This window comes from Rhinolophus sinicus, linkage group LG04 (assembly GCF_036562045.2).
Source record: "Rhinolophus sinicus isolate RSC01 linkage group LG04, ASM3656204v1, whole genome shotgun sequence".
Classification (NCBI taxonomy): Eukaryota; Metazoa; Chordata; class Mammalia; order Chiroptera; family Rhinolophidae; genus Rhinolophus; species Rhinolophus sinicus.
In genome coordinates, this window is record NC_133754.1 from 93,050,949 (window position 1) to 93,065,015 (window position 14,067).

The 14,067-nt window shown below is 39.6% G+C and overlaps 1 protein-coding gene across 3 annotated transcripts in view; it reads left to right on the forward strand.

The window, feature by feature from the left end:
• Window positions 1-14,067, forward strand: part of DCLK1 (doublecortin like kinase 1) — a 321,043-nt gene that overhangs the window by 150,368 nt on the left and 156,608 nt on the right. For all 3 annotated transcript variants that reach the window (XM_019736471.2, XM_019736467.2, XM_019736468.2), the window contains exon 4: window positions 7,145-7,244. In XM_019736471.2, the coding sequence (XP_019592030.1) occupies window positions 7,145-7,244 (100 nt within the window). The remainder of the gene's footprint in view (window positions 1-7,144; window positions 7,245-14,067) is intronic.

Here is a 14,067-nt window from a genome sequence, read left to right on the forward strand (position 1 = left end):
TGTTGATTCTGGTGCCTTAGATACACAGGCAACTGGATTTTTTTTTTTTTTTTTTACAAAGATACAGCATTCCTTTTTGGTAAAGAGCATCTCATTAAAGTGTAGACAACAGAACTTTTAAGCCTACTCTCTTTAACTAGTGTCAAGAAGTATGAGAAATTATACATGAGTATTTTTTAAAAAAGAAAATTAAAATAGAAAGGATGCATCATACTCACTGATTCCATTAAATGGACTGAATTTCTTTGCTTTTATTTTTGCAATTGTTTATAATCTCACTTAAAATATAGTAAATAAGTGACGGTAAAGTATTTTATTGTCTAACACACTGAGAGACACCTGATAAAGACACAAAGACTTTATGTGGTTTCAAGCAAATGAGGCCCTGGCTGCAGAGATATCCCCTGTTTTGTTGGTAGAGGGCGCTCTTGTAAAGAAAATATTGTCCTGTAGGCACTGCTGAGAATCTCGCCCAGCTCTGTGATGTCAGCGTCACCATGGAGATCTCATTCCACTGAGAGGGGAATGGATTCCACAGTCCTGCTTTGGAAATGTGTAAATAGCAGATGTTTTTATTGCCTTTGTTTGAATCTCTGCTCTTGCAGAGCTACTCAAACCGGAAGCTCAGAGGAGAGGAAGTCCATATTTGTCGGCTCTGGGTCTTTTTCTCTCTGCATGCAGCTTAGTCTCCTGGGAGGATTGTGTGTAATGACAAGTTAATGGAAAAGATATGAATTCAGATTTCACAAAAGAGAGTCACAAAACTGATTATTTTTTTGAGTCAAAGAAATAATTAAACTTCCTTTAACAAATTTATTAGACACTTTTTATTATAAACTATAAATATACAACATATGTGGTAACTATTATTACAATGGTTTTAACTGAAATTTATAATACATAAATGTAAGGGTACATGTTTCTATGCATTTGAATGGACTTCTTTTCCTACGGTTTGGTAGTTAAGAGCCTGCATTTGAATTCTAACTGACCCGGTTCCAAACTCCTACTGATCTTCTGTTAAATCTGGCAAAATTTTTTACTCCGTAAAATAGGGATACTAATAACATCTAACTTTTGCCAAATACAGTCTATCTCCTTCATAGCAGAGAGGATTAAATGTAATAATGTATATAGAGAATTAAATGCAGTAATGCATATAGAACTATTTTTGTTGCTGTATCACCAGAGGAATTTCCATCTTTTCTTCATGTAATTACTGTGGTAAAACATACTAGAACCAATACAGAAACTGATAACTAAGAAAAGTTAAGTAACTTGTCCAAGTCTACATAATGATTATGGCAAATCTGAGCTCAGAATCCAGGTATCCTGATCCCCTTTCAACGGCTTTTTCCAGAACATCTGGCAATGATAATCACCCATGTTTTTGAGATACAGTGGGTATGGCATTATGCTAAGTACCATTAGAGGTAAACTCTGATGCACTAGATGGAATGGTTTCATATGGGGTTAGATTCATATGATAACCATAGCACTAGTTTAGAACTAAAAATTGATAGAATATTAAGCATTGTGTGCCATAAACTGATTACCTCCTTTATGAATTGCATGTAATATGCATGCAATTTCCTTTCTAGTGTGGGATATTTTGACAGAGGACAGTTTTCTCAGAAGAATACCAATCTCTGGTTCCCACAAAACTAAAAGTTGGTGACAGATCCCAAGAGGTCCTGAGTGAAGACAATGGTTCATAAAACTCTATATACCTGTGAATCTATTTGCAAATGATTTTCACAGCGTCATTTCAGTGGAAGCCTGAAGGAAATCAAAGGCATGACCACATTCTAGCTTCATGTTAGCAACTCCTGCCGGCTTTGCTCCTATTCCTGGATACTAATTAAAAGTATGCTTTTCACCCAAATAATCATACTAGTAAAATCCCTATTCCCAAAGCAAAAAGGGGCACCCATATACTCCATTCTATCCAAATTCCACTTAGGAAAGAAAGAAGCCTGTTGGTATAGTGCCTAGGAGCTATGTACTGATTTTTTTTCTTTTTAATTTTATTTGTTTATATAGGCACACCTCATGTTATTGTGCTTCATTTATTGCATTTCAAAGATCATATGTTTTTTTATCAATTGAAGGCAAGACGCTCCGCCAGCAAAAAAATTACGACTCGCTTTATTGCGGTGTTCTGGAACCAAACCCACAATATCTCTGAGGTATGCCTATATTAGGTATACATTTGATTTATACTTATTTGGGAGTAAAAATACATTTGGGCTAATGAAAATAGCTAAATTTTATTGAGGACCTATTCTCTTCTGATTCATGGTCTTAACTCATCTAATCCTTAAAAACAATTGATATGATAAACTGAGGCACACAGAGATTAACATCTAAGTGGCAGAGCTGGCTTAATTCAGGTCCCAGGCTTTGACAATAAGCTGTGCTCTTGGGAAATTGTGCCAGAGCAGATGTCTCCAGTGTGCCAAAGAATCTCACCCAACAGGAGACACTGCCTCTGCCTTTACTAAATTTAGTATCTTTTTGAAACAGGACAGATTTCAAAATAGTTGACTGGGGTTTCCTGACTGGCCCCAGTCAGTGGTGGTGGCAGAGCAAGGACTGTGTAACTCAGCCACCTGACTCCAGGCTCATGACAAAACCACTAGCAGCTAATACACGTTACTCTCTGCTGGATTACTCATTCACTACAGTGTGATGGGAATTCTTTGGAGTGTGAGTCTGTACACATATGTACTGGAAAGGAAGAGGTGAAAGGTAAGGGCAGTCGTATTCTCAAGGCCTAGCACCGTGGCTGGCAAATAATTCTCAAGGCCTAGCACAGTGGCTGGCAAAAAAAAAAAAAACACACCAAAAACATTTACTGGATGATCACTAGGGATCCAGAACAGGGGTGAGTCACTTTGGACTGGAGTGGATGGAGAAGCTAAGACTTAAATCTCCACCTGAAGCTTGAATCAGAGGAGGGACTTGAATAGGCAAAGAGTTAGGTAGGAGGGAATACCCAATGGAAAATATTTCATACCAAAAACCACACAAGTAGGAAAGAAAAAGTCCTTTTCTGAGAAGAATATGTAAGTAAAGCAGACAAGTTGGAGAATGTTTCAGGTTAGAGCATAGTGCATCCATTCATCCCTCCATCCATCATCCATCCCTCCATTCACCCACCCATCCATCCATCATTCACCCATCGATTCATCATCCAATCATCCATTATTCATCCCATCCATCCATCCATCCATCCATCCATCCATCCATCCATCCATCCATCCATCCAACAAGTGCTTTTTAAGTATCAGGTGCCATGTCATGGCTAAAACTACTGTGGACTTGAAAGGTAGGTTGGAACCAGGTTTTGAGGAGTCTGGAATGCCAGCTCAGAAGATGAACTTAAAGTTGATGATGATAAGCTAGTGAAGAGAAATTTTGGAGAGAAATTTTGAAAATTAACCAAGAAAGAATAGATTGAATGAATTAAATAGGATGGATTGGAGAGAAAATCCATGAAAGGGAAATGCCAAGGTCCATAGGTAAGAGGATTAGATCTGGACTGATGTGATGGGGGAGAGGGAAGAAGGACAGGACAAGACCTGGGTTTGAGAGATGTTGCAGAGGCAGAATCTACAGCCATAGTGAGACACTGGAGGAGCGCTCGCTGACACCAACTCTTCTGGGGGCAGGAAAATGATGATGACACAGGACAGCCTGTAGAGGGAGCCACTGCTCCTCTATAGGTTGGACATCTCTCTTTTTTCAAACTTGATATCTCTGCCTTTGCATCTTTCCTGTCTCTAATATTGATGGATGCTTCCAACACATGATATCTACTGAGCAGAGATTTCATGAAAGAATAGATCAACTGTCACAGTGCCGTTGTAGCAAGGAATGTGTTTTTATCCATAAGTGAAACATTTTTTTAAGCTGGTTATCACACTCAATTTTGAGAACCTCAAATTTACAAAGGAATAACACTGTGTGTGTGTGTGTGTGTGTGTGTGTGTGTGTGTGTGTGTAAAATTAGATCATTGTGCAAAACATTGATTTTACATTTTTCTACCTTTTCTAATCCTTTGATATCAGAATGTACAGTGATGCCTAAAGGAAAAATCTCAAAGTATGTTGGCCTAGAAAAAAAGGGTTATGAATGCTCCTCTGTGAAGCTTTTATGTTAGATGGAATACACTGCAGCTACCTCTAGGTCGATGATAGAGCGTGAGAGCCCGGATGATTGAAGTGTACGGATTATCAGATTATCCTACATCCATCTTTATTGTAACCTTGTGTTGAAGGCTCCTTTGCTATCAAATCTTTTACGAAGGCCTCTAACAAGGAGCAGTTTTATAAATTTGAATTTCATCTACTGACCATACCCACCTTCTCTGGTGGGAGGGTGTGAACAGGGAAATGGCTAAATCACGCCAGAGCAGAGCACAGAAAACATCCCAGTTTCTGACAGTTCAACAAATTCTTTGATTTCAGTCGCTGAAGATTGAGAAGTAAATGAATACATGTTGCTTGACACTGAAATGAGTTTTCCTTGCCCTTTTGTGCTGGGCGATGACAGTTAGTTTTCCTGAACAATCACGGCATCCTTTTATGTTCTTGGAATTCTGGATTTGGAAGTAACATCAAAAGTTCATCATGTTTCATTTCCCACTTCCCAACAGAATTATACTTAAGCTGTCCAAGCTGAATCGTTGTGTATTATGTTATTTATGTCTCAGGCTTGGAGGATGGTCATTGCTACATGACGGAAAGCAGTTGGCTGGCAATCTGCTTATGTGTGTTCAAGTTTAGATAATAGTTATTTGTCCACTTAGTAGTAGGATAAAACACGCACACATAGATGAATGTGATCTGGTTAGCAATTTGATGTTCTAAAAATGCAAATGATGGGAATATGTGGAAAGAAAGGACAATTTCCTTTGGAAAACAACATTTTGTAATCTATCAGAGATTTACCATCACATCTTGGCACAGGATCTGGCACAGAGTAGGCCCATTGTGAATGTTTGCATGTGTAAGAAAATTAGCAAGTAAGTATTTATCAGCTAGAGAAATATCTCTACCTAGGAGGAGAGTGGATAACGGCTCTTTCCTTTGTGTGTTCGTAGAGTTCTTTTCACCTGTAGCTGCCCGCACAGCACCAAAATGAATGCCGTCAAACACTGGTCCATATGATGCTGTGTGCGGAAAGAGTTTCAGAATGAAATAAGTTTGGGAAATACTGAATCATTCTATCTCCTCTCTGGAGTTGTGGTGTACATTAGCATATTAAGTGTTTTGAGAAGACCAGAAATAAATCTGCTTATATTGGATAAACTCAGTATTTCCCAAGTCTATTTGCACAAAACCTATTAACCATTCACACTTTAAGAAATGCTGCTTTTTAAGGTTAATTGTTCACTTTTTTGCCTGAGGGAGAGACCCATGTCTTACTCATTTTTGTATGTACAAGCTGTGTGCTAACTGGCATATACAGGCACAACACAGACTTATTCAGGTAAAATGAAAATGGCCTGTAGGGGGTTGGTTAGGATGATACCAATGCTGACCAAAAAAGCTGGGTGGGGGTGCTGTGTCATGAATATAAAGGTAAACAAGGTCACAGTTGGAGTCAGAAGAAAGAGAGGAGTAAAATGGAGAGTGGGTTTTGACTGTAAAGGGCCTGTTTATAATCTAAGTAGAAGATCAGAGCCTCTGACACCACTCTTGAAGACCTTCAGTCCATCTTCCTTGATGACTACAAGGGCCCTCTTACATCCCCTGTGTTATCAAGCTTTTACAGACTGAATAAGCACTGAAAACTAGGCATATACCTCACTCATACTTAATACTTATTATTAAACCGTTACAGAAATTTCATTCTTAAAACTTCAGCCAAGTGATTATTTGGAAATAAGAGATTGTTTGGAAAAACTATCTAAAGCCTACACAGCATTGCCTCTGGGGACTCTAAATAATGCTGTGTCCTGCCAACTTACTACTGTAAGTCTTACAGCACCTTTGACGTGTCAGGGTAGTGCCACCAAGGATTGACAAAGAGCAGAACCCCAAAGAGACTTGTAGATGAAACTGCAAAGAAGTAAGGGACGAGCTGATAGTAAACAGGCCAAAAGAACCTAACACCCAGGGAGGTTTTGACGGTGGTCCTCAGATATATAAGGGCAATGCTATTTAGAAAGTCTGTTTCCTGTAAGTCTGAATGGGTGCCTTCCATTGGCTGCTTTAGGATGTGCTCCAAGGGGTCAAAGAAAATTGAAACTAGATAGAAATCAGCAGTGTCCTCGGTGCCTTGTATTGGCTTTGTACACATCGTGGACACAATGTTATATCACATGTCCAAAGAGCAAGATGCTTGAAATTATTCGTTTTGACCACATTTACTTGAAAAACGCCATTTAGCTCTACATGTTCGTATTGGAGAATAATAAGTTGAATAAATATCAAAAGATTATTTTAAAACTTTCCTTTTGTGTGACGTGTGACTACAAAAAATTGGGCAGCATGAGCATTTCAAAGTTGAGCATAACTTGAGTGGTGGGCGTACATTTGCCATAGTCTACATATCTAAATCTCAGCAATAACTTACTTTTTCTATTATTCCTCTTATGAAAGTTTCCATTATTGTTTCAACTTGAGGTAGAAGGGGTCTAAAGAAGATCATTATATTCATATTATGATACAACGATTTTTCTTCTGTAGTTACCCCAAACAGTGATCATCATATCTGTATTATGGCATCAGTTACTACAAAATATATTTGTTGCTAAAATCACATGCTGACTTTTATTGCTATCAAGGAATATTATGTTCAGAAGAATAAAGGGGCACTCCTTTCCCACATGTGGCTGAGTCCCCTCTATTATGAAAATAAAGAGCTCTTACCTCCTAGCCTATTGATATATCAAGTAATAAATGTGACAGTTACCGGTTCTATTTTCCTTATCCCGTCTTCCTGCACAACTGCAACGTAACATGTTTCTTACTAGGAACAGATGCTGGAGCCCTTCCTTTGAAATTCCTCTGGAGAAGCTGCCCTGATTGCATTAGACAGGAAGTGGCTTCATGCAGATGTCGACTTGCTGGTGCATTGTTGTAATTGCTGTTCTGCTGACCCCTTGCTGAGTGCCATGCTTTTCTCTTGTAGGTGATGTGCCTTCAGGACTTTTTTGGTGACGATGACATTTTTATTGCATGTGGACCGGAGAAGTTCCGTTACCAGGATGATTTCTTGCTAGATGAAAGTGGTAAGGAAAAAAAAAAGTTCAAAACCAGGGGAAATTTGAGGCAGCTTTCCAAAATGAGCTGCACCAGGGCCAAGGTTATGTCAACTCTAAAGCTACCAAATCAGTTTCAGATCCTCACCCAGCATGTCTTTTCCATATCTCGAATTTCTTTGATTTTTTTTTAAATATAAAAAACAGATGAAATGATCATTGGAAAGGTTAAATCATTTCGAAGAGTAAATTATTATACCAATGGCTAATTTATAACCATGTAATAACTAAATTGATGTTCTATAGAAGACCATGGTGTGGATTTCTACATTTTTAATTGTGTATTTTCCTCAGAATTTATACTTGAGAGATTTATAGTCATAAAGTTACTGAATATGCTTCTAGACAAAATTTTCCTCCTTTAGTTCCTATCTGGGAAAGTGGCTTGGTGTCCCTTTTCTTTTAAATGCTTCAGAATTTGATGTCATAAGCATCTGTGAGGGACCAAAAAGAGGAGGGTAGCTTCCTTCGTAACAAATGAAATGTAAAGAAGGAATAGTTGGTAAAGAGGGAGAGACACACCTTAGGAAATGAATGTCAAATATTGTGACTTCAAGAATGATTTTTTTTTTTTTTTGTATAAATCACCTCTGAATCTTAACAGCATCACAAGAAATGTTATTGCACTGAACAAAGAGGCCTTCCCTTGATAATATTACTTCTAATTTATTTAGGGAGGTTGAAGTGACAATGAATCTTTTGCTTAGATGAATGCAGATAAAACCAATTAGTGAGCTTTTGACAAAATAGATGGGAAATACTTGAGCACTAACATAATAGGATAAATGATGCAATGGAATGGTCCCGCTCTAGCGCTGCTGATATATGTTCACAGAGTATCTATATTACATGTATCTACCCATATGTTACATGCATTTAAACATACTTCAGTTATTTCGTTTTTTAAAAATGACGGGGTGTATAGAGAGGGATAAGACTAAGAAAGATTACCTCTTTATTGTGAAAACGTCAAATGTCCAATGAAAGTATATATAGATGTGTCATTTGAAGAGATTGAAGTTATTTTGGTTCAAAAGTTGTAACGGAAGAGTGGTTTGGTATCTCTTTCCCTCTAAATAAGTTTTCTCTAAATACCTTCCATCTTTATTCTGATAGACACGCCTTTTGGGGGCAAAGATTTATATAAATATACCACACATAGAGTGTCCCCTGGGGGAGGTCTCCCCATCCCACCCCTTCTCAGGATAAGGCAGCTTCAAGTGAGTGCTAGGAGCCAGGCAGAAGAGCTGACAGCACAGTTTTGAGAAAAATAAACTGCCTTGACTTTCAATTTAAAGAAAATAGCTCCTTCTGATACAATGGTCGGCGAGACCAGATGCGTCCTGAAATGAAAGTTTCATTTGTTGCTTTGATATGGAAAATAGCCTGTCAGACTGGAACTGGAATAAGGCTTAGTTTCACATCAGCAGAGTTGGCCTGAGTTGCCAAGCCCTCCATCTCAGCCGTGCGGCCTCGCCCCCACCTCCCCTGACTTGGTGAGGCCTGGGGCTGGCCTTTCCCTCCTGGCAATGTGCTCTCAATCCAGGATACTGCAGCCTGCTCCACCTGCGATGATGGGCGGGCAGACTTTCTAAAAAGTACAACAGAAAAATGCCCAAAAATCCCTTATGATTTCCCTTTAGAATCCTTTCTCATTAAAAAGAATGCACACAGATATCTATCTATCTATCTATGCACACACATCCATCAGGACACCTTGCCCGTCAATTATGGTGTCGCCTTTGCAGGACCACTTCAAACTATTTTAGAGAGAAAGTGAGAGCTTAACATCCTTTCCCCTGATGAATATACCCTGTTTCTTGAAGTGAAATACATTGCTGAGTAACAGTGTCCTCCCCCATCCTAAAAGAAACACGTGGATTGTGGGAGGGGGAAGAAAAAGAATCTAAATTGGGATTTTACTTCCTTGGATGAACTTACCCTGAGACGAAATTCACACATTAACAACTGCAGTTTCCCTGTTGCTTGTACGGCATGTTCTAGTGCTAATGTATTAAAATTTGAATCTTTTAAAAAGTGCTCTGAGCATGCTTTAGCCCAGTTTATCTGTACTTGCTAAATGGTTTTGTACATTGAGGCTTCATTTGACCTGTTCCATAGTAGCTTCCTAAAAGGAGTGTTGGCAGGGGGTGCAGATATCTTCAGAATCAATACTCACATGGGGCTGTGCTTGATTTAATGGCCCCAAGAAGTGGCCTTTTGCCACAAGGCAGCACTTTTATTTTATCTTTCAAAATTAACCCAGCTCCCAGTGTGTTGAGGATTAGCAATAATACATTCCCCTAATTACTGCTGGGAAAGCTCCTGGAGACGGCTCTGCGGTCCTTCCAGTGAGCAGTATTGCCATGATAGACATATATTTCATGGGGTTACATTGGAGCCAGATCAATATTAGAAACTGTGAGGGGCCTCCTTCCTCCCCTAAATTTTCCCATGGAAAAAAACATGCCTTCCTGTTTCCAGCTCAAAATGTAACCGTTTTAGCAATATCGTCATCAATGAGTGGAGTCTTAGCACCTTTGAAAATGGTGGATACAGCACTATATATAGAGACAGGCCAGCAGATCTTTCTCCCGCATGGCTTGCTGTCTAATTTAGAATGATGAAACATAGGCAAGGGAAATGCCAAGGTGGAGGCAGGAAGCTGAAATGGTCTTCTTATATATTGACGATAAACTGACAAATTTGTGATTTGTTGCCATTAAAAAGTGGCAGGATTTTGTTGAAAAAATGCCTACCTTGCACCTGGGAGGGACAATTAACTTCTTGGTGATGAACCTGTCACAGGATGTGACCTTCTGTTCACCCCCCAACCTCAAAGCCAATGCCCCCAAACTTGCTTGGCCAGCTTACCTCACCCCTGCCAGGCCTGCCACCTGTTCAGGAGCTTAAATGCCCGCCATCCTCTCTCTTTTTTTTTTGGACCAATTCCTGAGTGCTCTTGACCCTGACGTTGACAGGCATCACTTTAAACTTACATATTTTTGCCTCTATATATTAGTCTCCTAGGGCTGCTGTAACAAAGTTCCACAAACTTGGAGCTTAAAACAACAGCAATTGATTCTCCAATAGTTCTGGAGGTCAAAAGTTCAAAATCAAGGTATGGGAAGGGCTGTGCTCCCTTCCTTCTTCCATGCCTCCTTCTGGTTTCTGATTCTTGCCCACAATCGTTGGTGTCCCTGGCTTGTGGCAGCGTCACTCTGTTCTCTGCCTCCGTCTTCACATGGCCTTCTCTTGGTGTCCAAATTTCCCTCTTATAAGGATACCAGTTATTGAATTAGGGCCCACCCTAATCCAGCATGACCTCATCTTAACATGATCACATCTGCCAAGACCCTATTTCTAAATAAGGTCACATTCCCAGGTACCAGGGTTAGGACCTTGACATATCTCTTGAGGAAACGCAAGTCATTCCACCACAGATGTTGTTTGAACTTGTCCACGTTTTATTTGAACTTGAGTTACAAGTGAACTCATTTCTATTTGTTTGTTTTGACCTATCTTTAGATTTGCACAGCTAGAGCTTTATGTTAATTAGGAGAACACATAAACAACAGAGCTGTGACAAGGTTGCCCCCTCGTCTGACCTTTCATAGATAGGGTCACTCACCTGGTGTATCAGAGGAATGCTGTAGGATGGTCTTGAGGATTTCAGCAATGCATTTGACAGGCCCCCTCTTGAAATCCCTTCGACTAAGATGAAAATATATGGTCTGAATGCTATAGGTGGTTGTGTTTTTAATTGATTGAACCGCCCTGTCCCAAAGGTACTGATTTATAGGTCGATGTCTAATGTGCTGGAGGAGAGCTCTGTTAGATTGGCCCATGATGTCCCTGATGAGAGGGACTGTTTGTTTGATGAGAGTCATACCTCAGGGTCCTGCCTGGGGTTCTGTATCATTTAGCATGCTTAGAAATGCCCATTCGAGAAGCTGATGGTGTGTGGATGAAATCCTCTGGGCGGGAAGCTAAAGTGGCAGAAGACAGGACAAGGATCCACAAGGATTTTGATAGGCGAGATTGTATCTAAGCAGATGAATTGTATTGTATAAACAAAAGGCTGTGCTCTAGGGATTTTTATTTTTTTTAAAAAGTCCATCTCTACAAGCTTGGTTAGGAGCGATGCAGTTTTAATAGCAGCACATGTGAACATTACTTTTAGTTGACTGCAGGCTTACTGTGAGATGTGGCTCATTTGCTGTCTGTATTGTAGGCACATCATCTATTATAAAACCTGTCAGCCCCTCTGACTGAAGATGGCACATGTTGGCTGAGACAAAAAATTAAAATGGTTATTCAAAAATCACAAAACTGGTATAGAAGTGTATGTTATAAGTGGGGTGTAGAAGAAATTTAAATAATTGAGCTTTCATATGATTTTTTAAAATAAGTTTATAGTATGTATATTCCTGAAGTTATGAAACTTTAAAACTGCGCTGAGACTTTCAGGATACTATGTGTGTGTCCACGTGCATGCGTGAGTGTGCGTGAGGGCACAGTGTTCTGTCTCTGCGGAATTCCAGTGTAGCTTCTCTCTGCACCAGACAGGCCCATCTGTTCTTGGGTATATGATTCTAGAAGGGACAGTTCCTCGGCTTCTCTTATGGACCGCCATGGTGTTGGGTTCCCAGGATTCGCTTGGTAAATGTTTCTAGAATGTTCCATCCTGACCACTTTCCAGGGACTCATGTCCTGAATGACATGAGACAGAACCTGCATCAGGCACCATTCACCACAGGATCCTGATTGCTTTCCCCAACTCTGGGTGATAAGAAAACAGAGTTAGAAGCTAGAATAGTAGAAACAGCATTGGATTAAGTTTGGGAGACACAGGTCTAGTCCACGCTCCATGTCCTACTTGCTGTGTGGTCTCTAGATCTCCATGCCTGCTTCCTATTCTGTAAAACACCTTTTTTTCCTGGGTTGTAATGGATCTCAAATGAGATAATAAATGTCAAAGCACGTTCAGAACTGTGTTCCTTATTACTTAGTGACTGATGTTAGTGAGTGACACCTCAGCTGAAATATACCTCCTAGTGGATTGCAGCTGGACTTAGTCACGTAGATTCATTTGCAGGGCTTAATTGGAGGCAGATGTCACTAAGATTTGCTTTTGGTGCTCTGGAGAACCTAAAAGCGATTATCTGTTGCTTTCTTCTCAGTCTCAACTTTTATTCCTGTGGTGGAGTTGAGAGAGAACTAAGGGACCTTTGAAGAGATTCACCCTGCTCTGGAGAGAATCTCTGGAAGATTAAATGAAGCCACATCATTTAGAACCAGTCAGACTTCTACAGCTGTCAGTGTTTAGGAGTCCCAGCCCTTATGTCCACATTGATCAGGGTCATAGGGATTGTTACGGCCCCACTGCTCCTCTCTGGGGCTGGTGAGCCTGGGAAATCTCAAGGGCGTTGGGAACACGGGGAAGTTGCTCAGAGTTGGATAAAGACCAGGCCTTCGCACAAAGTGGTTTTTGAGTTACTGCTAACAAAATTCATTCTTTCATGCATCCATTTATTTATTCAGTAAACTAAGCTAATGTACCATGTGCCAGGCAATATGCTGGGCACGAATAACTGTAAATAGTAACGCTTACCTGAAATATGACCCTTCCTATGACTTTTAATATTACTTATGTCTAAAGATGTCCAGAGGATGTTAGGTACTGAACTTTGAGAATACTAAATGTTGCATACTGCTCTTGTGTATTTTATCTCTTTGGAAAAATATTACGGTAAAATGACTAATGGGTCACAAGACATTGACAATTCTTTATAGATTTAAATTTTAATTGGATTCTATGGCCAGTTTAAATTGAACATGTGGGCATATTTCTTTAAGATGTGTGGTACTTTATGCTGAAATAGTTTGTTCTTTCAATAGATGTTAATTCTAGGAATATACAGTTCTTATTTCAAAAAAATGAGAGCTATCTTATTGAATAATTGCCGAGTTCTGTGACATTTCATTGTTGTATGGAAAATCTGGTAGGATCAGTCCTGATTGCATTGATTTATAGAATGTATCCTGATGTATGAAATAGAGGGTTTTGTTTGTTGCTTTTGAGTTTCAAACAGAGAACTCATTGGCTAATGTGTTTTGCTCTTGTTACCAAGTTCCCATTTCCTTCTTAGCAGTAGAAAAACCACAGGGGTTCTGGCGACTTTCTCCATCATAACTACATTTTAGCTCATGCATAAATATAAAGTTTCCCAGAACATAGTGATTTTCCCCCCACTTTAATCCACTGCCAAGCTATGGAGACATATAGAGTACTGTACTTGGGAGACAGAAACTCACTCAAGCACAAGCTAGTTCCTTTGCTACAAACAGAATGATTTTCTACTGAAGAAATCAAGACATTGTATAACACATGCAATTTTCTCTTTACTCTTTCTCTTTTGGTCCTCATGGGCTTCTTTTTATTGTATTCAGTAACAGTGACGCCTGAATTGTTGATATGGAGAAACCTTATGAAATATAATATTGCAAATGAGTCCAGTACACTAAGGGTCTTGGAGCTCACGAGTTCTCCTCTGTCCCAATACACAAGTCCTCCCTACAGCGCGACAACAGTTGTTCACCTCTTCCCAACGAGAAGCCTCTGTTTTGGCAGCTTCCAACTTTATGAGAAGGCCAATTCCACTGTCAACTAGTGCTGGTACTTAGTAAGTTCTTTCTTATATTGAGCCCACATTAATCTTTCTCTAGCTTGCACACCGTTTTCCTAGTTCTTCCTTCCAGAGTAACAAATACCACCTACTGCCTTCGTTCT